The sequence below is a fragment of the Vulpes lagopus genome, chromosome 21 (genome assembly GCF_018345385.1).
Source record: "Vulpes lagopus strain Blue_001 chromosome 21, ASM1834538v1, whole genome shotgun sequence".
In the NCBI taxonomy this organism is placed as follows: domain Eukaryota; kingdom Metazoa; phylum Chordata; class Mammalia; order Carnivora; family Canidae; genus Vulpes; species Vulpes lagopus.
In genome coordinates this window covers 41,719,320-41,745,379 of record NC_054844.1, presented here as the reverse complement: position 1 = coordinate 41,745,379, position 26,060 = coordinate 41,719,320, and the positions used below count along the sequence as shown (strand labels likewise).

Genomic DNA, 26,060 nt, shown 5'->3' with positions numbered 1-26,060 from the left:
AACCCCTCATGACTATTTAAGACTGACAGATCATCTTTTGACTCCTTGTGAAAATTTACACAAAACTCCCCTAACTACTGTAGATTTTTTTTTTTTTTTAAATGATAGTCACACACACAGAGAGAGAGAGGCAGAGACACAGGCAGAGGGAGAAGCAGGCTCCATGCACCGGGAGCCCGATGTGGGATTCGATCCCGGGTCTCCAGGATCGCGCCCTGGGCCAAAGGCATGCGCCGAACCGCTGCGCCACCCAGGGATCCCACTACTGTAGATTTTTAATGGTTTACTGATGGTTCCTATTTACAGGATGAAAATGCTAAATATCATGCTAGGTATGCAACTACAACTACTTTTGAAGTCACTGAGGCAGCACCTTTACCGCTGGATACTCAACAGGCTGAATTATATCCCCTTACTGAGGCTAGTACACTGGCCAAGGGTAAAACTGCAAACATTTACACCCATAGTCAGTATGCCTTTGGAATGTTATGGAAACAGTGAGGTTTCCTTACTTCCAATAGGGGTAAAATTAAAAATGGCTCTTATGCCCCAAAATTTACTAGATGCCATACTTCTGCCAGCTGCTCTGTTATTAAGGTTCCTGGGCATTCCAGACTCAACTCCCTGAGTCCCAAAGTAAACCTTGCTGATACTGCCACCAAAAACTCAGCTCTCAAGGAAACCAACAGCCAAACCTCTGTCGTGGTCCAAAAGGATGTTCTCCCAAATTATCATTTGGGAAAACTAATAAGAGATACCCAACAATTAGCCCAAGAGAGGGAAAAACAATATTGGAGATCCAGTAATTGTTCTTTTGATAGAAAGAATGCTGGTTTGGACCAAATAATCTGGTCCTGCCAAAAGTTCTAAAGTTCCCACTTACTAGTGTGCATGCATTAAACTATTGGTCTACTGACAAAATGGTATCATTCATGAAATAGTATTGGTGGGGAAATACTAATAAGGCTATAAAAAGCATCTATCCTCACTTGTTCTGCCTGTCCAAAGCTACAATTGAGAGGGAAACTTATTTGCACAAATGGATTTCATACAGCTTTCCCTGTCTCATGGACAAAAGTATGACAATTTAGTTATGGTTTGCATGCCTTCTTAGTGGACCGAAGCTTTTCCTTGTAGACAGGCCAGTGTTTTTTTCTGTGCCTAAAATTCTGATAGAAAAGATTATTATCCCTACCTGGAGAACTTTTCTGTGAACTTCATAGTGACTGGGAAACCCACTTTTCCAGTCGGGTGCTTCAACAAGTCTGTGCTGTTTGGCCAGTTTTACAACCCTTCATTGTGCATACCATCTTCAATCCTCCAGGTTAGTCAAACATAAATGTCACTAGTAAGACTCAACTGGCAAAATTCGCAGAGACCCTCCAAATACCCTGGATAGCAGTGCTGCTGTTAGTCCTTCCACGTTTCAGATCCACTGCCTGTGAAACTCAGATTCTCCCTTTTTGAGATAGTCACTGGACTTTAATACACTTGGCCCCTGCCTCCTCTGACCCACAGTTGATAAAAGGAGATATACTCCACTATTCTAAAGATCTAATTGCTTCTATTAAAAATAGCCATGCTGTGGTAGAGTAATCTTCACCATGAGCTCCTGAAATATGAAAACCTTAAGCGCCACACCTTGCAACCAGATTTCATCTAGGGAAAAAAACACTTCAAGAAAGACTCTTCAGGGGGATCCCTGGGTGGCTCAGCGGTTTCGCGCCTGCCTTTTTGGCCCAGGGCGCATCCTGGAGTCCCGGGATCGAGTCCCGGGTCCGGCTCCCGGCATGGAGCCTGCTTCTCCCTCTGCCTGTGTCTCTGCCCCTTTCTCACTCTATGTCTATCATAAATAAATAAAAATAAATCTTTAAAAAAAAAAAAAAAGAAAGAAAGACTCTTCAACCTTGCTGGAAATGGCCTTACCACTTACTAACCACCTTTGTGTCACCAAACTCTAAGAAACAGACTCTTGGATTCATGTGACCCATCTAAAAAGAAAATGCCAAACCCTGACTGGCCCTGCCGCTGCCTGGTGACCTGGAAGTAAAGATTTCTGGGAACTAAAGCAGATGACATCTGACAAGACAGCTTTCCCAAGATGTCTGTAACCAGGCCTGTGTACCTTTTTCTCACTGTCGCTTCTTCTCATTGTGGAAAGACAATGAATGTCCTTGTTGGTATTTCCTAAACCCTTGTTCAGTGTTGGGGATGGGAGGAGGGAACCTCTTCTTTTGACTATGAACTTTCAGAAACAGCATCATTGTGATCCCATGACAAATTAATTTTTCACTTGCTTCTTCTAAAAGGGTTCTGAATTCAACAAAAGTCTTTCTTTCATCTGAACTATTAACGGACTCTGGATTCTTATCCAAATTCACGGTCTCTGAATTTGCAACCTTACCACAACTCAAATACATTTGGTTCCAAACAGTTCTTTCAAGATAACAAGGCTGTTTTAAAATGTCTTTGAGGTTTTGCTGTTCTGCAAAAAGTTCATCAGCTTTTGCTTCATATTTATACCTGCAATATATCTTCCCAAATGTACTCAGTTAATTCCTTCAGTGTGTTCTTGCTATCTATATTCACTATTCTGCTTTCATGGCAGCTTTAAGTGGTGACTTCTAGGAGGCATACACAACTTCAGGTTTTCTCCCTTAAGTCGGGATAAGTGCCAATAAATATTTCTGGTTGGCTACTTTCAGATCTAGGATCTCAGTTTAGAACCATCACACAATTTGGAGTTGTCCTGTTACTTTCTGTATTTGTTGTCTATCAAACTTTTGTCAAAATGATCTTCCCAATAAGGAAATAATCTTCAGTGCTTACCATCTTAGTAAGTATAGACTATAAGGTGGGAAGTGTCTGAGAGTTCTCCCTCCTAACCTTCCTTGTTACTCAAATGTGAACTCAACTGGTTTCCAATTGCTATGCACTGATATGGGACATGACAACCAAGAAAGGTCTTTCCTGGCACTGAGGGATAAAAGGTTTCTGAATTAAGAAAACCTGACTTTTGATCAGCTATGCTCTCAGAGAAAGATCTTGATCAAAAGGGGAAAATATAAAAATAAAGGGAAACCTCACTAAAGTGGAGTTGGGAGGCCAGAAGGTAAGCCCTACCACTCAGCCACAATTAAACTCCAAAAGAAGAATAGTTAACAGGAAGGACTCAATTACAGGCCCCAAAAGGCAAAGAGGTACATTGCACCTCCTATAAGAAACTGACTAGCCCTGCAACTCACCCAATGAGAAACAATTATCACTGTGAACTTGCACTTTCCTCCAATGGACTTTCTTTCAAAATAACCACTTCCAACTCCCTCCTCCTTCTTCTCCATAAAATAACATTCCTCTCCTTTGTTTGTGGGACTTACCGTTTTTGCCATAGCTTGCATGCCCCGGATTGCAATTTTCTGTTATTCCTGAATAAACTTTATTTTCACTGATAAAGTAACTAACTGACAGTTTTTTAAGGTCAACAGACCCTACAGCCATTAAGTGGGTTAAAAAGGTAATACTATGAACAGCTCTACATTCATAAATTTGACAACTCAGAAGAAATGTATCAATTTCTTGAAAACCACAAACTACCCAAACTCAGCTATGATAAAACGGCCTGAATAGCCCTGTTAAAAAAAAAAAAAAAAACAAACCACTACAGACCAATATCTCATGAATTTAGATGCAAAATCCTCAACAAAGTATTAGCAAACAGAATCTAGTTACATATAAAGAGAATATACCACCATGGCCCAAGTGCTATTTATTTCAGGTATGCAAAGCTGCTTTGATACTTAAAAATCAATGTAATCCACCACATCACCATAAGAAGAAAAAAAAAATCACGGCTGCACACCAAATGATGCAGAAGAATTTCATTTCATGATATTTTATCTCATGGAATGGAAAAAACTCTCCAAAAACTACAAATAGAGGGAACTTTCTCAAACTCACAGAGCATTTTTTTTAAAAACCTACAGCTAAAAAAAAAAAAAACCCCTATAGCTAATAACATCAGACTAACGAATGTCTTTCCTTCAAGACTGGGTAGAAAGAAAAGATGCTCATTCTTACCACTCTATTCAACATAGCTCTGTGAGTTCTTAACAGTGCAGTAAGAAAAAAATGTATTGTAAATAATTGGGATAAATCTGAACTGGAATAAAACTGGAAAAAAAGAAAGCCATCTCTATCTGCAGATCACATGACTGTTTACGTAGAATACCACAAGAAATACTAAAAACAAAACAAAAGCAAAGAAAAAAATCATCACTCCTAAAACTAATGTTACAAGGTATAATAAGATCAATAAACAAGAATCAATTACATTTCTATACCCTAACAAGTAAAATCGAAAATTAACACAGTATCATTTACAACAGGTCCAAAGAAAATATGCAGTATTATTTACAATTGTTTCAAAGAAAATGAAATGCTTAGGTATAATTCTAACAAACATATACAGGATCTGTATGCTGAGAAAAACAAAATGCTATGGAAGGAAAGCAAAGGAAATTAAATAATTGAAGAGATTTACTATATTCAAGGACCAATATCTTAGTGGTATTCACTAAGATACCAGTTCTCTTCAAACTGATATGTTGGCTTGTAGACACAAACAAGCTTATTGCAAAAATTTATATGGAAAAGGAAAGGCCCTAAAACAACTCTGAAAAAGAAGAATAAAATGGGAGTAATCTTTCTTCCAGATGTCAAAGATTACTATACATAGTAGTCAAGACAGCATGGTACTGACAGAGGGATAGCACATAGATCTATGGAACACAATAGAGAAGCAGAAATAGATGAATATGCCCGAATAATTTCTGACAAAGCTGCAAAAGTAATGCTGTAGTGTTGTAGCAGTTGTATATCCAGAGATAGCACCCCCTCCTACCCCCACAAAAAAACTCTCAAATCTACACAAAAATTAACTTAAAATGGATCATGGACTTAAATGTAAAACACAAAACTATAAAACTTCTAGGAAGAAACAAAAAATCTTTGAAATTTAGGACTACTAGAGAATTCTTAAGACACCAAAAGTACAATCCATAAAAGGAAAACTTGATAAACTGGACCTAGTCAAAATTTAAAACTTGGCTCTGTGAAAGTCTATGTTAAGTGAATGAAAAAGAAAAATCATTATTCTACTCTTCCATGCCATCTATGCTGGAAAGATCCAAATAAACTCACCTAGATTTATTTCTAAGTTACCCTATAGGAGAATCTTTCTTTACCAAAAAGTGAAACCCAGATGACCTAGAATGTCCAAGATGTTAGATAGAGTATCTCCAGGTAAGAAAGGATTATCAAAGGCACCGATGCACACATACACATTCTTAGCTTATCCCTGGATGATCCCTGAGTGAAGTCTCCATGTCAAAAATATGAACGACATGGGGGCACCTTGCTGGCTCAGTTGGTAGAGCATGTGACTCTTGATCTTGGGGTTTTCAGTTCAAGGTCCACACTGAGGTAGAGATTACTTAAAAATAAAATCTTAAAAAATATGAATGGCATGAAGATCAAGCTGTTTGAAAAGTGTTTTGGAGCCAAGCCTATTTGTAATTTCTTCCACTATCCTCATACTCTGCCTGCAGGCAACAAAGGACTGGTGACCACGGACTCTATAGAGTTGTAGTGAGCACTCTGATGCAACCTGCAGATCCCGTTTCACTAGTAAAAGACTTATTCTCCAAATGCTGGCAGCATTCAGTTGTCAGCACTCTTTGGAATTGCCTTGGTTGATGAGTCACCTTGTCAAGGGTTTTTTGTTTGTTTGTTTTCTCTTTGAAAGTTTATTGTTATTAAAAAAAAAAAAAAAACACCCTATACTTTTTACATTTTACATACACCTCTCAGAACATTTAATGATACCAATTAATGATGATATATAAAAAGCCCACCAACTGCTTGAAATGGCTGCAAATTTTTACCATGTACTGGTATTAAAGTGGTTTGAACTCTTTGCAAAAATTGGTGTAACATTAAGTACCGAGATTTCAAATTCCCAGATTAGAAGATTTTTAAGTCAGGAGGAAATTTAGTAAAAATTCAAGGCCTTAAAAGGAAATGTTAAATAAAAAAACAAAAACAAAAATACTGTAAAAAATAGGATTTCCCCCCACCCCCAAGTTAGGTTAAGAAAAAAAAAATGCAACCAACCCCAACCCATCCCCAAGATTTCTCTTAGAAAAGTCACCCAATCCTGAACACAGGGTCTCACACACGAATACAAGTAGCTTCATTTGCAGATCAGCCTCTGGGATCTTACACTGGCCCCAGTTCAAAGTTTAAAAAAAAATTAAGTTAGGTAGTTAGATATCCATAAATACTGGTATTCAAATGAATGAAAACATCCTAGCTTTGGTATCTAGACAAGATCTCATGACTGGTGCTGGGATATAAAGGCCTGGCTGGCCCCTTCCCCCTATTCTGAAGAGCTTTCTCAGCTTCCAAGTTTTACATGGGGTCAGTTGAGGCCTTCACTGAGACTGAATCACAGTCCCACTTCTACTTCTGCCCAATCCTGCTTCCTTCTCTTTTCTTTACTTTTCACAAGTGATAATCCCAAGAGGACTCCCTAATAAACCTCCTGCATACTAATTTACATCTCACAGTCTACTTCCTAGGAAACCCAAATTGTGACAGAAGTCAAACTGCTGGAATTCAAATCACTTCCTATTGTATGGGAGTTATAAAAGTACAGTAGGTTGACATGAGGTTTGAAGGCATTATAACATGTTGAATGCTTAGAAATGTACCAGGTACATGGTGGACACTCAATAAATTTTATTTGTTACTATTATCTTATTTTCTCTATTCAACCTGATTAAAATATATAAATTTCTCTACAATATGAGAATTACTGAAAGTTATGAGCTGGAAAAGACCTTAAAGATTGCCAAGTCTGACACTTAATACTAGATGATGAACATCAAGTCTAAATAAGTGACTTAATGTTCTTGAGTCACTAGTGACAAAATAAGGGTTCAGACCACGTCCTCTGACTGCTTCCATCATTCTTTTCATTGAGCAAGACCGTCTGCCTCTCAATCTACATATAATTTGGAATTAAATGAAATTCAACAAGTACTAAGTCCCTCCCCTTCACCTTGCTGCCATAATTGAACTTCAGCTCTTAATCTTTTTTTTTTTTTTTAAGATTTTATTTATTTATTCATGAGAGACACAGAGAGAGAGAGAGACAGAGAGGCAGAGACACAGGCAGAGGGAGAAGCAGGCTCCATGCAGGGAGCCCAATGCCGGGACTCGATCCCAGGACTCCAGGATAACGCCCTGGGCAGAAGGCAGGCACTAAATCGCTGAGCCACCCAGTGATCCCAACTTCAGCTCTTCTAAAGAAAACTGCCTCCCCTATAGCTCTCTCCTTGCACTCATACCATGAGTCTACAGATAGGGTGTGCGTTTCCTTTGCTTTTCATTGGTCGTTCTAGACCAATGTCCCTTCAAAGTCCTCCCCCAGAAGCTCCCAACTTCAAGGTTCATAACAGCAGACTGTCCTTGGGGTAGTTATATCCTCTCTCACTTCTTTAAGATATTAGCAGCCAAACCAACTTATTCTAATACCACTCCAGATATGATTTGTGTGATTTCAATATGCAACATCCAGTAATCTTCTATAACCAGGCCCCTGTCTTTTACTCTCCAAAGCCCTGTCTTCCACCCTCCTCAGTTACCTGCTCCTGTTGTCATACCCTACAAGGTTTCTACACAGGGATTTTGGGCGGGACAATTCTTCCATGTCCAAGAATATGCTGCTCAATGCAAAACATTTAGCATCTCTGGTTCCTGTCCATTGAAAATCAGTGTCACCCTCCCCACCCTCAAACACACACATTTTCAGACATCTCAGTAGGAAGTTAGTATACTCCGGTTGAGAACCACTTAATTAAATTTTATCATTGTCAATAAATGCACCCCTCCATAATCTCAAATTCAAGTATCCCTCTGATTATCACCTATTTCCAACTCATCACCTCTACTATTTTGGCTTTCAACAATTCTTGGACTCCACAGGAACCTATCATCAATTCATTGAGCCTAGTATCTTTTTTCCTGCTTTTGATCCCATCAAGTCCCCACTTTCTTCCTTATACACATTAAATTTTGTGGCCGAGCATCATAATCACTATTATTACACACACCATCAATGTCCGTACCTTTTCTTGCTCATTATAGTCCCTTAACTAAAAATCAATCCTGTTAACTCCCCTTCTCTATGCTTGTAACCTGGATGCAAACTATACTTGAATCAGACTGGAGAAAAACACATAACTGAACTTAACAGTCTCACTTTAAACTCATGATCAAACCTCAAGTGGACTGTTCATGATCTCCAGCAATCCTGTTATACATATCCCTAGTCCACTTACATTTCCTACTATCCTGGGAGACTATTTCATACTTTCTCCTCCTTCCTTATCTTCTCAAAGCATTTTATTTCACTGAAAAACAAAGAAATTATTGAGAGAAAACTTTCGGAGTGTCTCCTCTCTAATCTTCCCACCTAACCTGTATTTACTTTCTGTGAATGATGTACCTGTGTTCACGTAAAATATATTTTTCCACTTATAAATTAAATCTCGTTCCCTCCTCTCCTCAAGGACATCATTCCAGAATGTCCCTCTCCTTTCCTCTATCATCAATTTTTCCCCTTTCTACTGCATCTATCCCACTGGTATACCAAAAGGCTGTTAATTCCTCCCATCTTTAATAATAATAAAAGTAAAGCTTCAGGGCAGGCCGGGTGGCTCAGCAGTTCAGCACTGCCTTCGGCCCAGGGTGTGATCCTGGAGACCTGAGATTGAGTCCCAAGTTGGGCTCCCTGCAGGAAGCCTGCTTCTCCCTCTGCCTGTGTCTCTGCTCTCTCTCTCTCTCAGTGTGTCTCTCATGAATAAATAAAATCTTAAAAAAAAAAAAAAGTAAAGCTTCAATGACCTACAACTCTCTCCTGCAACTTCATTCCTTAGCCTCCTTGGCAACCAAACTCCTCAAAGGAGTTGTCCATTCATTTTGTTGTCAATGAGTGTCTATACTCCCCTGCCTTTTTCCATGCTCTCTTGGACCTAATTAGATTTTTATTTCTACTCCCACTAAAATAGTTCTTGTCAAGGCTGTCAATAAACTCCATGTTGCTAAATAGTCAATTCTTGTTATTTGTGGTACTGATACTCTATAAAGTTGCATGTACATGTAATTAGCAAATACTAAACAACTGCTGGGGGGGGGGGACTATGGAGTTAGGTTCCTGCAAGCCTTTAGGCACATTATTTTCATCAACTGGTCAATATATAACCTTGTTTTAAGTGTTTCTGTTTAAATATACCTTTTTTAAGTACATATATTGTTAATTCATTAATACTGAACTCATGGACAGCAGCACTACAACACATATTTGAACAAAACTTACCTAACACATATATTTTCTCCTCCTGGCACTCAACGCTATACCTGGGAGGCCATTTTAAATAGCAAAATCACCAAACAAAAAGCACAAAAATGCAAAAAATATGCCACTAATTAGACCACACAAAAGGAACTATTTACAGTTTGGGAGCTAAAATAAGACGACCTAGTGCCTTGTTCAATGTCACCTGGAGAGGTGTGGATCAAGTGACACCAATTTTTCAACACCCTGGGCATGTCCACAAATGATCACCGAAGTGCTGGATTGATTTTGGGATTATACATAAATTTTATCAAGTAGGCAAATCTGCAAATACAGAATCCTTGAGTAGTGATGTCATTCCCATGATTATGTTGCATTTTACAGCAAAGAAATGGGATATAATTCCCTTGATTATGTTATATGGTATTATATAAGACTATTTTGGTAGGGATGCCTAGGTGGATCCCCAGTGGCTCAGCAGTTGAGCGTCTGTCTTTGGCTCAGGGCATGATCCCAGCTCTGGGGATCAAGTCCAGCATCAGGCTCCCTGCGAGAGAAGTCTGCTTCTCTCTGTCTAGGTCTCTGCACCTCTCTCTGTCTCTCATGAATAAATAAATAAAATCTTTTAAAAAACAAACAAAAAAAGAGTGTCTTGCTAGCTAACTCACTCTCACCCTCTTGCTGGACTTAACAGAGCAGGCTGCGATGCTGTGAACTGCTTATGGGGAGGGCCACATAGCAATGGATTGGAGATGACCTCTAAGATCTGAGGGTGGCCTCCAGCCAACAAAAACACTGAAGCTCTCAGTCCTGCAGCTGCAACAAAATGAATTCTGCCAACAATCTGAGTGAAGTTGGAAGTGGATTCTTCTCCAGTCTAATCCAGAGATAAGAACCCAGCCCAAGCCAATACCTTGGTTGCAACTTGAAATATCAAAGCAGAGAACCTAGCAAAGTTTCTGCTCTCACAGACACTGTGGTAACATGTGTTGTCATGAGCCATTAAATTTGTGGTAATTTGTTTTGTAGCACCGAAAACTAATACAGAGAGCATCACCAACTTAACGTGCCTAAAAGCTAAATTCCTGATTGCGAATACTCCTCCCAAAAGAGAAGAAAAACATACTCAAGTATTGTCCATCTTATTAGTACGTGGCAACTCTATTCCTACAGTCAAGCCAAAAACTGTAGGGTCTATCTTAACTTATTTTTTTCTCTAAAACCCACATATATTTCTAAAGTAAACACTGTTGGCTCTACAACCAAATTATATTCAGAATCTAACTTTATCTCACCACCAGCACTGCTACCACCTTGGTCCAAGCCAGTATCACCTCTCATGCACATCACTGTAACAGCACCCTAACTGGTTTTCCTGCTTCTACTCCACAAAGCAAACAAAATGATCCTATTAAAATATCAGATAAGGTTTTTACTCAAAACACTCCAAAGGATTCCCATCTCACCCAGATTAAAAGCCAAAAGCCCTACAGTGACATAAAAGGCCTACCTTATCTGGCATTCTCCTTCCCACCCAAAACCTCTCTGTCTCGTCTTATATAATTCTCCCCTCATTCTGTCTGTCTCCCATCACACCAGCCCCTGTGCTGTTCCTTAACCATGCCAAGCATACATAGTCTCAGTGTCTTATAACTGTTAGTTCATGTAAATGAAGAGTTCCTTCCACTAATGGGATTTCTCTGCCCACTTTATATAAAAAGGCAACTCCACCTGCCCTCACCAATTCCCCAACCCTCTTACTGTTTTATTAGTCCCCACAGATCATACTACGAACTGATATGTTTATTTCTTGTCTCCTCAAAATTAGAAGTAAATTTCCTAAGAGCTGAGACTTCTGTTTACTGCTATGTTCCTAGCTTATACTGAATGACTGAATAAATATTAATGTATTAAATACTATTTCCTTATAATATTTAGAGTCTAATAAAGTAATCAAGCCACAAGAATTTGGACATAAAGTCAGTGACATTGTTTTTCTAAATCACTACAAAATTACCTACCACTTAGAAATGTACTTATTCTACATCTCACTGTAAACATGCTTCTAAGGAAACTTTGGAAACATTCACATCTAACCAAAATAACAGAACTACACACATAAGCCAAGTGAATTTAAACATTTCTGTGGAGGGCTCTATTAACAGAAAGAGAGCGGAAAGACTCCATGATTGTTTTTCCAGCACCATATGGAGAAGACACCATCATTCTACACAGATATAGCCAAATAATAAAGAAGTATGTGTCAAGCTTGAAGGATTAATTCCTTTAAGGCCCCGTTTCTCAAATTTTTTGGTTTCAAGATCCTTTTACACGTATATAAATTATTGAGGACCCCAAAGAATTTTTATTTATGTTGGCTTTTAATCTACTAGCACATTCAAAATTAAAGAAATTTTTTAAATATTTAACAGTTCATTTTGATGTAATGTAGATCTATTACACATTAATATAAATCAAGTTTTCAATTATATAACTAAACTTCCCCTCCCCCAAATTAGTGAAAGAATGACACCGTTTTACATTTCTGCAAATTACTTTAATGTCTCAGTTAATAAAAAATGGCTGAATTCTTTTACCTGCTTTTACCTTAAATATGTTGCCATATGTTGTTTTGGCTGAGATATATGAAGAAAGTCTGGTCTCATATGTAGTCGGAAAAGGGAGGGCTTTTTTTAATAGTCTTTTCAGATAATTGTGGATATTCTTCTTTGATACCATATCAAAACTTAAACAAGCTGTAGTCTCTTAAAGATTGGTTTAATGTACAATCTTAATGTTATTATATATTCTGTTAACGTTAAAATGCTTTGGTCTACCTTGCACTCTGAATGAATCTTATACCCAAGTAAGATTTTGTAGCACAATTTTGTAACTAAAAAGTCTATAACTACTGGGAAACTGTCAGGCTCATAATGGTGAATACAAGTTTTCCAAATTCTAGTTTTTGTTTGAAAGTTCAAGTCTTATCACTGGTAACAAATACCATCAGCTGTTTTCCTTGAAGTGGGTCAGGTACATGGATCAGACCATTTGAAATTTATAAAATATCAGTTCTGTAATATACATGCCTATCAATTTAAATTCTCTAACATACAGGCCTAGTTTCCAGTTCAGCAAAAAGATTTCCTATATATCCACAATAAATCTACTGAACTAAAGATAGTTTGCCCTTTCTTTTTTTTTTTACCCCCACTCTTAAGATGGTTTGCCTCTTGAAACTATTTGTTTCAAATTAGCTCAGAGAGACAAATAATTTTTCATTTTTCTTATGCAGCAACAAAATCAGTCTGAAAAAAGTCTATATCATTTACCATATAAAATGAAATCCACAAGTTTTTAAAAGTATTTAATATTAAAATAATATTAAATATACTTTTTATAAAAGAAAACTGAATGATTGCAACAGGATGCTTAAATCAAATCTACCTTCCTTTCATACATATACAGTTCTTTTTGCTTGATTCCTTTTCACAAAATATTCCTAATTAGCTCAATATTTTGGCTGGTTCCTGCCTTACCTGTTGAGCAATATGAGAAATATGAGCTCCCTGAACTGTTGAACCAGGTTGCGGTGCTGCCTCTGAAGTGTTACTCTTGTGGGAATCTTCCATAATCAACTATAAGGGAAAAAAAGTCAGTTAAAAGATGCTTTCTAACTTCATTTTCGAGAAATCCTAGGATATTTTTCTTAACACATGTACTTTTTCAGAGGAACAAGACAAAGTTTTTCTCTGCTACGGGCTGAGCTCAATTTATCCAAATTCAGTATGTTCTGATGTTGTTCTGTGTAGAGATCTAATTGTAAAGATCTCAAGAAATGGCAAATAAAAAGCACTACAAAATATGTATAATTTACTGCATAGTTGTATAAAAATTGGCAATTTGGTTGCCTCTGTGGAAGAGAATTGGTAACTATGGAACATAGGTAGTAAGGACTTTTCCTTGCATATTCTTTTACATTTTAAAAATTCTGATCAGGCAGCCCTGGTGGCTCAGCGGTTTAGCGCCACCTTCAGCCCAGGGTGTGATCCTGGAGACCAGGGATGGAGTCCCACGTCTGGCTCCCTGCATGGAGCCTGCTTCTCCCTCTGCCTGTGTCTCTGCCCCTCTCTCTCTCTCTCTCATGAATGAATGAATAAAATCTTTAAAAAAAATAAAATAAAAATAAAAATTCTGATCCTCATGAACATGTTAAAATTTAATAAATGGTGTATGTATGTATATATATAAAGTTATGACTAAATTTTCAAATGTTATCCCACTCAAAAGTATGATAGTCTTCCCATCCATGGACACAAACATTCTTCTCTAGTCTAGGAAGGTTTCTAATAACACATACAGTTCTACATAGAGAAGTCATTGAGTAAAAGCTGAACTAACTAAATAAGTACAATTATACAAAAGAGGTTCTAAACAACTAGATGATCTAGATACCAACTGTACGATATGTAGACTGGGTAAAAATAAGAATAAATGACTTATGAGAGATGGAATGTCAAGTAGGAGGACAACCACTTAGAAAAAGAATGCTAAAAGACTTGGGTAGAATTTAAGGTTTTTATGATTACATACAAAGACATAAAAAGAAAAAAGGGGACTGGGCAGCAAGCATGAAAAGATGCTCAATATCTAATCATTAGGGAATGCAAATCTCAACTACAATGAGAAAGATTATCTCAACACCCATTAGGATGGCTAATATTTAAAAAAAAATAACAGAAAATGAGTGTTGGTGAAGATGTGGAAAATTGGAACATCTGAGTACTATAGTTGGGGATGCAAAAATGATGTAGCCACTATGGGAAACAGTAGGTAGCTACTCAAAAAATTAAAGATAGAAAGAATTACCATATGATCCAGAAATCCCACATCTAGGTATTTATTCACAGAAACTGAGAGTAGGGTCTTAAAGATATATTTACACACCCATGTGCACAGCAACATTATTCGTAATAGCCAAAAGGTGGTATCAATGCAAGTGTGCATAGAGATGAATGGATAAACAAAATGTGGTATATATACACACAATGGAATATTATTCAACCTTAAAAAGAAAATTGTGACATATGTTACATGATTGAACTCTGAGAACATTATGCTAAATGAAGTAAGCCAGCCACAATAAGACAAATACTGGGGACACCTGGGTGGCTCAGCAGTTGAGCGTCTGCCTTTGGCTCAGGGCGTGATCCCGGGAGTCCCAGGATCAAGTTCTGCATCAGGCTCCCTCCATGGAACCTGCTTCTCCCTCTGCCTATGTCTCTGCCTCTGTGTCTCTCATGAACAAATAAATAAAATCTTTAAAAAAAAAAAAAAAAGACAAATACTGTATGATTTCACTTACGTAAGTACCTAGAATAGTTAAACCCATAGAAACAGGAAGTAGAATGGTTGCTAGGAGCTGAAAGGATGGGGGGGGGGGAATAGGGAGTCGTTTAATGGGTATAAAAAAGTATTGTAGATTGGCTCTTCAACAATCTCATACATTTAGCACTACTGAATTGTATGCTTAGAAATGGTTAAGATATAACATTTTATGTTATGTGTATGGTATTACAATTGCAAGAATTTTTAGAGGTGGGAGGGCAACTAGGTACTTGCCCTTTACTTACCATCACTGACTTAACCGTGAAGTTTAAGTCAACATATTTCCCCTCCTCCTTTTTTTTTGGAGATCAGAAAACAGAAATGCATTTTTAACACCTAGATTAAAGCGATTGTTCTTAGCCACCGAGAAAAGGTGTTACTGCCTGAAACATAGAGTACTTTTAATTTTTTTCCCTCTAACTATGTCATTAGCCTTTTAAAAAAAGATTTTGAGAGAGAGTGTGCAAGCAAAAGAGAATACAAGCAGGGTAGAGGACAGAGGGGGAGAGAGAGAAGCAGATTCAGTGGATGGAAAGCCTGATGTGAGGCTCCAACCCAGGACCCTGGGATCATGACGCAAGCTGAAGGCAGACACTTAACTGACTGAAGTTCTCTTTCACAGCTTGTAAAAGGTTGCAAACAAGGACGCCTGGGTGGCTGTCTGTTAAATGTCTGACTTTGGCTCAGGTCATGATTTCAGGGTCCTGGGATCTAGCCTCACACTGAGCTCTGCACTCAGCAGGGAGTCTTCTTGTCCCTTTTCCTCTCCCTTGGCCCCTCTCCCCAATAGTGCTCTCTTTCAAATAAGTAAAATCTTAAAAAAAAAAAAAATGTTGTAGGAGAGCTTGGGTGGCTCAGTCAGTTAAGCATCTGCCTTTGGCTCAGGTCAAGATCTTAGAGTCCTGGGACTGAGCTCTGCACTGGGCTCCCTACTCAGCGGGGAGCCTGCTCCTCTCTCTCAAAATCTTAAAAAGAAGGGCCGCCTGGGTGGCTCAGTGGTTGAGCATATGCCTTCGGCTCAGCATATGATCCCGGAGTCCTGGGATGGAGTCCCACATCGGGCTCCCTGCATGGAGCCTGCTTCTCTCTCTGCCTCTCTTTCTCAGTCTGTGTCTCTCATGAGTAAATAAATCTTTAAAAAAAAAAATTTTTTTTTTTAAGATTTTATTTAGAGAGAGTGACAAAGTGTTTGTGTGAGCAGGGGGAAGGGCAGAGAGAGAGGGTGAGAAAGAATCTTTAAGCAGACTCCCCTTTGAGTGTAGAACCCGATGTGGGGGCTTGCTCTCGACCTGAGCCAAAATCAGGTCAAGATCAGTCAGACGCTTGATCAACTGAGCCACATAGGTGTTCCAGTCTATAAAATTTCTTAATATAAATTTCATTTCCATCATGTGGATGTAAATATCTTTCCAATGACTTAACTATGATTATTTTAAAACTTTTATTTTCAACAAATTTACCTAATGCTTCCTATGTTGTTTCTTCAAACTGCTTGTAAGCTTACATATAGTCCCTTCTTTAGGAAGAGCCCAGTGATTTTTAATCTCCACTAATACACATGTAATCCCATAGACTAAACATACAGACAGCACCAAACTCAGAATTCTGTATTTTCTACATACTGTCTGCATTGAAAGTGCCTTTTAAAAAAGATTTTATTTTTAAGTAATCTCTATGCCCAACATGGAGCTCGAATTTACAACCCCAAAACCAGGAGTCATACATTCTATCGACTGAGACAGCTGGGTGGCTAAAAATGCCTTTTTAACACTCCATTTCAGAAGATATAATGTAGAAAAGAAGAAAAAATATAGTGCTAAAACACTGAAAGAAACTATAAAAGGTTTTTTAAAACCTCATTAAATTACTGGAAATGATACTTTTGTTTCACTGTGACTCACTGATTTTTCCTCCATAACAATATCATTAAGAAATCCTATATCTAATGGAAACTAACACAATCAACAAAACAATACACATTTCCTAGTAAAAGCCACTGCAGTCAGCAAATAAGATTTTGGACAATTATTACAACCGCATTTCCTATGGAAAATAAGATAGCCTATTTTCTATAATTTTTTAAAGAGAAGTCAACAAACCAGCTTTTTCCCCCCAAAACGAAAACAGCTTTATGGTTACATCTCATCATAAACAATACTCTAAATTTTTTAATGTTTGAGTATAATCTTCATGGCTCACTTTTTTCAGCTATTACTCCTAGAATTGAGGTTAAGATTAACAATCTGTTAAAAAATGGCACAACGCAGAATAAACTGTACGTGTAGAAAGGCATTTTCTATGAAAATAATGTAGCTCCTGGCAGCAGATGGAAGCTTAACATTCATTAGACAACCTAAGTAGGGCAGAGTCACAGGGACAGTCAAATACAGCTTCAAAAGTGCCATCAAGGGGAACCAATTTGGGAGGCTGAGGAAACTGCAGTAGGCTGTATCTTGTTGACATATAAAGAATGTAAGTAAAAGACATGGTACTTCTTAAAAAACTTGCACAGAAAGCAATACTGTATTCTAAGCACTAAAGAACTTTTTTATATATCATTTTCTGGACTCCCTAATTGAGAGATGTATAAATTGAGGCTCAAGGAAATTGTCACTTAACTATGGATCTCGCAGTAAGATATGAATACAAGACCTGAAGCCAGAACTATTTCAACCCCAAATCCAGGTTTTTTTATTCCATGCTTCCCTCTTCCTCTAACATTGCCAACTTATCCATCTGGCAAACTCCTATTCTTTTCAAGGTTCATCCCAATCATTAAGTTCCCAACTGGTCCAGGTCCTTCCTACTTTGTGCCCTGAACATATTTCTAACGAGGTCACCTAACACTCTGGACTGTGTTTACTGGCATGTCTGTTTCCCCCAGTCTTTTTTGTTGTTGTTGTTTCCCCCAGTCTTAAGGTGTCTAAGGATAGGGCCTGTATCATGTGAATGTATGCTCTGTGCCCAACAGAGAACCTCATGTATGCAGTAAACAATCAACGTCAACAAAAACGGTATCCTCATTTGATGAATGAAGGTCTTAGTTTCCTCACCTATCAAGAATAGTGAACTATGATAAGCTTGAGGGTAAGGAGCCTCTTGCTGGACGTTTCCACAAGTGAACTACCTCCTCTCAAAACTTCCTATTCGTCATACTGAATTTCCATCAGATCTTCACCTGTGCCTGCCTTGCTTTCCCCTACCTTCAGGCTTTCACATACGCCATTCCCTCTGCCACAAACAGTATTCCCCTTCTCTTCCGGTGGCCAATGCCTTTGAGTTATTTATTCTTCCAGGAAATCTTTCCCGACTCCCGCAGACTAGTTGAGAGGCTCTGGCGATATCTCCACGGCACATGTCGCCCCCTCTTCTCATGGCACTTATCCCAGGATTGAAATGGCCTGTTTTCTGTCTTGCCACCAGAATGCAAGCTCTAGGGAGCCAAAGACCATATCCTGTTCCCAAAATAGCACTAATACCTTGCACACTTATTAATGTTGAATAAATCAATGTGTTTAGTTGGCTTTGTCTAGCTACAGATAAAAATAATGGTCAAAAAAATGTATCTAGACAATTGCTTCAACTTGGCTTTAGAATCAGGAGAGTTCAGGCACCAAAAGAATCCTACTTTCCAGTTAGAAATTCACTAAGTAGGATAACAAGCGAAGAAAAGGCATTTTTAGACGGGACTACCACCTACTGGTGATACAGCAGTAGCGTACAGATGTACCACAGACCAAACATAACCTTAAAGGATAACTACAAATAAGAGAACCTATTGAGCGTTAGGACCACTGTACTGATTCCAACTGGGACCCCGAGGTGCATCACAAAACCTACAAGGAAAAATAGCATTTTATTCCTGTTATTTATTTCCGTTGATAACAAAAAGTCTCAAGACAAAACGCATTCTGCAAACATAACCAAACACAGCATACAAACTCTCACCACAGACCAGGCCTGTCTGACAAAGATGCTTGTCCAGTCTACGCTCAAAGGGCCGCAGAAGGGTACGCCCCACGGGGACCACAGGTATCCCCCCCACACACACTTCTCGAAAATTCGTGTTACACCACGTCACTCTGTAACTAAAAACCTACACTGGTACCTGATTTCACTAACCGAAAGAAATCTTAGGAGATTTTCACTTTCAGGAAAAAAAAAAAAAAAATCACCACAGCATTCGGCGTTGGTCGGTCTCGCAGCCAGCCGTTACCGGGGCGGCCCGGACCCCAACAGCCAGAGGGGCTGCCAGGCTCCGTCCCCCACAACTACGCTCAGCCCCTCAGCACCGAGTCTCCACAGCCTGGAACCGTGTGCGCGCGCGGGCGTCGCGGCTTGGTCTCCGTTCAGTGAGTGAGAGGTGTCCTGAGGTATCAGAAAAGCCCGAGAGAAAGTCTTTTCGGGGTCTGAGAACCCTGAACTTTTTTCTTTTTTTTTTTTTCCCCCCGTATGAATTAACGGTGATGGCATCTTCGCTTTGGGCCACTTCTTCCAGGGAAAGGTTTCCCTGACGGCCGAGGGGACCCGCGCTGGCCCACAGCTCCTCCGGGGCCAACAACATCGCCACCGCGTGACACCTACGGTAGATCTGACGCCGATCAAGCCGCACACCCGGCGTGGAGCCGGCGGCGGGAAGTGCCACGCTTAGATTCACGATTCACGAGAAAATCAGTCTCCGCGGGTGAGGCTCCGTCCGGACACCAGAGAGGGGCCGCCGTCCCCGCCCGCTGACCTTCCTCGCCCACCAGCTACAGCGTCCCCTCGCGGGGCCGGGCGCCGGCGTCCTCGCCACCCCCCTCCCGACTGGAAGCCGCCTGCGGGTCGGCGCGGCGCCGGCCCTCCGCCCGCCCGGCCAGGCACGCCGCGTACGCCGGGCTCCCCGGCGGGCAGAACCGGCCTCGAGCAGCTGGGCGGAAACGGCGCGGAGGCCAAGGCCACGCCGCCCTCCCCGCCCGACCCCGAGACCTTCGGCGGAGGGCGCTCGCCTGGGGCCGCACCGGGGCCGCTTCGGAGGCGAGAGCCAGCCCCGGCGGGAGGTCTCCGGCCTTATTTTGGTTGTGGGGAGCGGGGCGGTGGGGGGGGGTGGCGGGAGGCACCGGAGGCCGACGACCGACGGGGAACAGCCGCACCAGGCGCGAGAACCGGAAGGGCGCGCGGCCAGGGGACCGCGGGCAGCCCCTCCCCCTTCCGCCGCGCGCCCTCCGCGCCCCTCCCCCACCGCGGCCGCCGCTGGCGCGCGACCCCCCGCTCGGCGCGAGACCTGGCTCGGCGTCCCCACCGGCGCCGGGTCCCCGCGCCCTCCCCGTGCCCCGGGACGCGGGAACACGTCCCACCCCCGCCCCCTGCTTACCTGTGGCTGCCGCCTCGCCGCTGTCCGGGGCGGGAACTTCCACTCCCCCCTCCCAGGTGGATCCGAGTTCTCTGCCCACTCCCCCACCCCCTCACGCGGCGGGGGACGTGCCTGTGGCTTAGGGGTCAGGCGGCGCGGGGAGAACCAGTGTCACGTAACAGCCAACTGTCCTAGGCTACCGTTTCCTCGGCAGTCAGGGCCGCCACTGGCGGCATGATCTACACCAGGCCGGGGGCGGGGGAGGAGAGGGGCACTACTGAGTCAGTGAGCGTGGGGGGTGAGGTTAAGGCGGGCCCTCCGTGCGGGCCGCCGTCCTACGTCACCGCGTTGCTCACGTGACGCGCCGCCATCTTGCGCCCGCTCTCTCCGACTGCCAGGTGTGTCTCCCGGCGCTCTTCCCTGTGGAGAGGGTGGAGGTGACGGTTACCTGGACGTCAGTTTTCGGAGGCCGTCGCCAACCTGGTGGTGTCAGGACGCCATCGGCCTGGGGCAGTTTTCATCGGTTAGTGGCGTCGCTCGCAGCTCAGCTCCCGAGGCGGTGAGACCCGGAGCCGTCGTCCCCGGCCGGCCGGCCGCCTCACCTGGCGGGACCCTGTAGTGAGCGGACTGAAGCTCGGAGGCTGGCGCTTCTCCTCGGCTCTTAGTTCACTCAGCCTATTTTTAGCCCCGTAAATTGCATTGAGCTGCATCCTTTATCCCACGTGAAAGGATTTTCTCCAGAGACTGACGTCACACACACACGGCGCGGGCGGCTGTGTTGAGCTCCCCTAGGGGTGTGACGCCGGGAACAGATCGGACGCCACAGTTGAAATGGAGCGTTGTAAAGTGACATGTGACGCCTTCATTTTAGCACGTTGCAAAAAGCTTCGAAAAACATTTTTTTAATTTTATTTATTTATTTATTATAGTCACAGAGAGAGAGAGAGAGGCAGGCTCCATGCACCGGGAGCCCGACGTGGGATTCGATCCTGGGTCTCCAGGATCGCGCCCTGGGCCAAAGGCAGGCTCCAAACCGGTGCGCCACCCAGGGATCCCCAAAAAACATTTTTAAATGTGTATCTACGGTTCTGGAGAAGGGATTATGCATTATTCTGATTTTTTTTTTTTTGCCTTTATCCATTTCCTTGCAAAATGTTGTTTTATGGCTTTATAGTGATAACACATAAGTGATAAGCTTTTTAGTGTCTTGACAAAATAAGTTCCAGGATTTTTCTTTTTTAAATAGATTTTTTATTGATTTATTCATGAGAGACACAGAAGCAGAGACACAGGCAGAGGGAGAAGCAGGCTCCTCAAGGGGAGCTGGATGTGGGACTTGATTCCCGCCCTCCGGGGTCACGCCCTGAGCCAAAGGCAGACCCTCAACCGTTGAGCCACCCAGGTGCCCGAGTTCCAGGATTTTTTTTGTGGAGTGTTCCTAGTTTGAGGTCTCCAGTGTAGGAAACTGGTTTAGTGGTAGGGCCCTTACTGGTCTTGACCTTTAAGGCCAGATAACGTGGTTTAAAGCTTAGGAGTGGGGATCCCCGGCTGGCGCAGTGGTTTAGCGCCTGCCTTTGGCCCAGGGCGCGATCCTGGAGACCTGGAATCGAATCCCATGTCGGGCTCCCGGTGCATGGAGCCTGCTTCTCCCTCTGCCTGTGTCTCTGCTTCTCTCTCTCTCTCTCACTGTGTGCCTATCATAAATAAATAAAAAAATTAAAAAAAAAAAAAAAAAAGCTTAGGAGTTACCCTTCCAGACACTCCAAAGAGCTCACCGAGGTTTAGCTAATGCCATTCATACAGCAAACGTTGGTTACCTACCTAAAACTGGGATTGCCTTTTTTTTTTTTTTAAGATTTTATTTATTTATTCATGAGAGACACACAGAGAGAGAGGCAGAGACACAGGCAGAGGGAGAAGCAGGCTCCATGCAGGGAGCCGGACGTGGAACTCAATCCATGGTCTCCAGGATCAGGCCCTGGGCTGAAGGCGGCTCTAAACCGCTGAGCCACCCGGCTGCCTAATTTTCTATTTTTGACCAGGCAAATTACCCAAGCACCTCTAAGCTTGTCTTCTTGTTAACAAAATTGGGAAGCGTATAGTGCTCAAGCCATGAACCATTTAAAGAATCAAAATGTCATATACCATAGGAAAGCAAAGTGTCTTATAAAGGTGAGTGAGGAAGAGGTTCTCGGACATCAGCATTTCCTAATTAACAAAACCCTGTATCAGTCATTCTGGAATCCAGAATATTCATGTCTGGAAGGCAGGCTGTAAGTTTACTGTTGTTTTGTGTTTGGTTGTCTCTTCCTTGAAACTCAGAATGCTTAAAAGAATAAAGAAACTCAGAATGCTTAACAAATATTGGTCAGTTAAGGAGGGATGGGGGGACTGAAAAATGTTACCATCAAAAGAAACAATTTTACGGAAACCTTCAAACTGCATGGACTGCTTCCTCTTCAGTGCCTCTTCCACCTTTTAAGCATCTTAAGTTTAAATCATACTAACTACACTGTGCAACACTGCCACTTACAAATATTTCTACCAATACTTGTTTCTCATAGAAGCGTCACCTGCTGTACTTATCACTCTTCTGAACCTTGAAGAATAACTATAGAAGAAAAAAGAAGTCTTGGTTATGACACACACAGTTTTGCCTGAATAGTGAGAGTTTATAAACCAGATGGACAGGTCTTTGCCTTTAGAAGTGAGGAAATGAAGTGAAATAAAATAACAACTTTCAAAAGCCAAAGGTAATTATTTAAAATAAATTATCAACCCAGTGGTGACACCTCTTTGGTTCTTCTGGCGGACTCTTTTATAGTTAAAGGGGGAGACATTTGGGACACCTGGATGGCTCAGTGGTTGAGCAGCTGCCTTCAGCTCAGGTCGTGATCCCCGGCCCTGGGATTGAGTCCCTTATTGGGTTCCTTGCAGGGAGTCTGCTTCTTTCTCTGCCTATGTCTCTGCCTCTCTCTCTCTGTGTCTCATGAATAAATAAATAAAATCTAAAAAAAAAAAAAAAAAAGGAAGAGACATTTAAGAGATGGGTTTAATAATACTGTCTATCCCGTAAGGTTTTGTAGATTGAACAAGTTTAATACATGTAAAATTAGAGCAGTCCTGGCACAGAGTGAGAACTAAATGTTGGGTATTAATATGGAAGATACTACAGTGTAACCACTGGAAACTTAGCTAAAAACCATTAAGAGCTACACACCCTAAAAAGCTTCATATGTTAAAAGGATGGAGCTGGAGTGGAGAACTCGAGAGCCATGAACCCGTGTTTGGAACAGTTCACCTCTCAAAAGGCAGAAATTATTTAAAGTTAATAGTTGTTGGCTTTATGATCTAAACAATAGGCTTAATTGTCCTTGTTTTTTGTTTTGTTCTTATTTAATACTCCAGGCTAAAGGCACAGGAAAACCTAACCAAAGATAGTTACTTTTCTATCTTTGAAAAGATAGAAAGGGGTTGTACGAACTACAACCACACTGTTTCAGAGTAGTCAGCTCCCTACAGTAAGTTGCAATAGTTAACATCCGTCACCACACAGTTACTTTTTTTTTTTTTTTTTTTTAAATCTGAGGAGAATTCTTGACTGAAATAGAAAAGGACACATTTGTCAGGTCAATGGCTACATACCAGGTGCCTGAGACCATATTAACCTGATTTAGCAAAGATATCAGATCAGGTATGATGGCTTCAATTGAGGCTACTATTTGGTTAAGCTTGCACTGGTGTACTGACATCCTTATAGGGCACTAATCTCCCCATTCCCCTCTGAGATGCGATATTATTGTTACCGATTCATTGTTTGGCTGGGTTGGGAGCAGTTTCAGAAGTTCTCCATTTTGGGCAGCCCCAGTGGCACAGTGGTTTGGTGCTGCCTGCAGCCTGGGGTGTGATCCTGGAGACCCGGGATCGAGTCCCATGTCCGGCTCCCTGCATGGAGCCTGCTCCTCCCTCTGCCTGTGTCTCTGCCTCTCTCTCTCTCTCTCTCTCTCTCTCTCTATGAATAAATAAATTAAAAAATAATAAAAAGAAGTTCTCCATTTCTGGGCTTTCAGTTCTATTCCATTGATTGATAAGTCTAGCCTTATGCCAGTACCATTAGCTCTGTAGTAGGTTTTGAAATATGAAAGTGTTAGTACTCCAACTTTGTTCTTTTTCAAGATTGTTTTGACTTGGGGCACCTACGTGGCCCGGTTGATTAAGTCTGTCTTTGGCTTATTTCATGATTTCATTGTCCTGGGATTGAGCCCCATGTCGGGCTCCTTGCTCACCAGGGAGTCTGCTTGTCCTACCCTAACCCCTGCTCGTGCTCTCTCTCTCAAATAAATAACCTTTATTAAAAAAAAAAAGATTATTTTTACTTTCTCTCTCTTATTTTCATACATTTCCATATGAATTTTAGGATCAGCTTATCCACTTCTGCAAAATAGGCATCTGGGATTTGAGAGAGATTGCATTGAATCTGTAGATCAATTTGGAGAGTATTGCCATCTTAATATTAAATCTTCCAATCCAGGAACATGGATTTCCATTTTATTTATTTATTTTTAAGGATTTTATTTATTCATGAGAGACACAAAAAGAGAGAGGCAGTGACATAGGCAGAGGGAGAAGCAAACTCCCTGTGAGGAGCCCAATGTGGGATTCAATCCTGGTACTCCAGGATCACGCCCTGAGCCGAAGACAAACACACTTAACTGCTGAGCCACCCAGGCGTCCCGACTTTACATTTTAGATCTTAGTTTCTTTCAATGATTTTGTAGTTTTCAGTATATGTTGGCACTTGCATTAAATTTGTGAAGTATTTTATTCCTTTTGATGCTATATTAAATATAATTGTTTTATTTTTATTTATTTTTATTTATTTTTTTAATGATAGTCACACACACACACACACACACACACACACACACACACACACAGAGAGGCAGAGACACAGGCAGAGGGAGAAGCAGGCTCCATGCACCGGGAGCCTGACGTGGGATTCGATCCCAGGTCTCTAGGATCGTGCCCTGGGCCAAAGGCAGGCGCCAAACCGCTGCACCACCCAGGGATCCCTAATTGTTTTTTTTAAAGATCTTATTTATTTATTCATGAGAGACACAGAGAAAGAGAGAGGCAGAGACACAGGCGGAGGGAGAATCAGGCTCCATGCAGGGAGCCTGATGTGGTACTCAATCCATGGTCTCCAGGATCAGGCCCTGGACTGAAATCAGCGCTAAACCGCTGAGCCACTCAGGCTGCCCCTATAATTGGTTTTTGTTTTATTTTTTTAAATTTCTTTTTAATTTATTTATTTATGATAGTCACACAGAGAAAGATGAGAGAGAGGCAGAGACATAGGCAGAGGGAGAAGCAGGCTCCATGCACCGGGAGCCTGACGTGGGATTCGATCCCAGGTCTCCAGGATCGCGCCCTGGGCCAAAGGCAGGCGCCAAACCGCTGCGCCACCCAGGGATCCCTATAATTGGTTTTTAAATTTCATTTTTTGGAATGTTCATTGCTAGTAAATAGAAATAAAATATTTTTATATTGATCTTGTATTCTGCAACCTTGTTGAACTTGTTTAACAGTTTGTATGTAGGATTTTGTATATACAAGTAATTTCATCTGTGAAATGACTAGAGATAGCTTTAATTCTTCCTACCCAATTTGGATGCCCCTTTTCCCCCTAAGTGCCCTCAATAGAACCTCCAGTACAATATTGAATAAAAGTGGTGAGAACAGACTTTTTCCATTGTTTCCAACCTTAGATAAAAAGCATTCAATTTTCACTATTAAGTGTTGTATAAATGGTGAGTTTTTCATTGATGGTCTTTATTAGCTTGAGGGGTCACCTTCATCTTTGAAGACTTTCACTGGATATAGAACTCTGAGTTGACAGTTTTTTTCTTCCAGCACTCTAAA

The 26,060-nt window shown here is 41.3% G+C and overlaps 1 protein-coding gene across 12 annotated transcripts in view; it reads right to left on the bottom strand.

Moving 5' to 3' along the window:
* The window catches only part of ATF1 (activating transcription factor 1), an 83,002-nt gene extending 61,986 nt beyond the window's left edge, over positions 1-21,016 (bottom strand). Inside the window, exons 1-3 of one of the 12 annotated variants that reach the window (XM_041736179.1) lie at positions 19,391-19,544; positions 18,982-19,174; positions 12,958-13,056 (exon numbers count right to left, since the gene is read on the bottom strand). In XM_041736179.1, coding sequence (XP_041592113.1) covers positions 12,958-13,050 — 93 coding nt within the window. In that variant the 5' untranslated portion in view covers positions 13,051-13,056; positions 18,982-19,174; positions 19,391-19,544. Of the gene's footprint in view, positions 1-12,957; positions 13,057-18,981; positions 19,310-19,390; positions 19,545-20,159; positions 20,454-20,586 lie in introns of those variants that run through there. The other 11 variants (XM_041736182.1, XM_041736186.1, XM_041736188.1 and 8 more) reach the window with 11 other exon arrangements.
* Between the last annotated feature and the right edge of the window lie 5,044 nt (positions 21,017-26,060).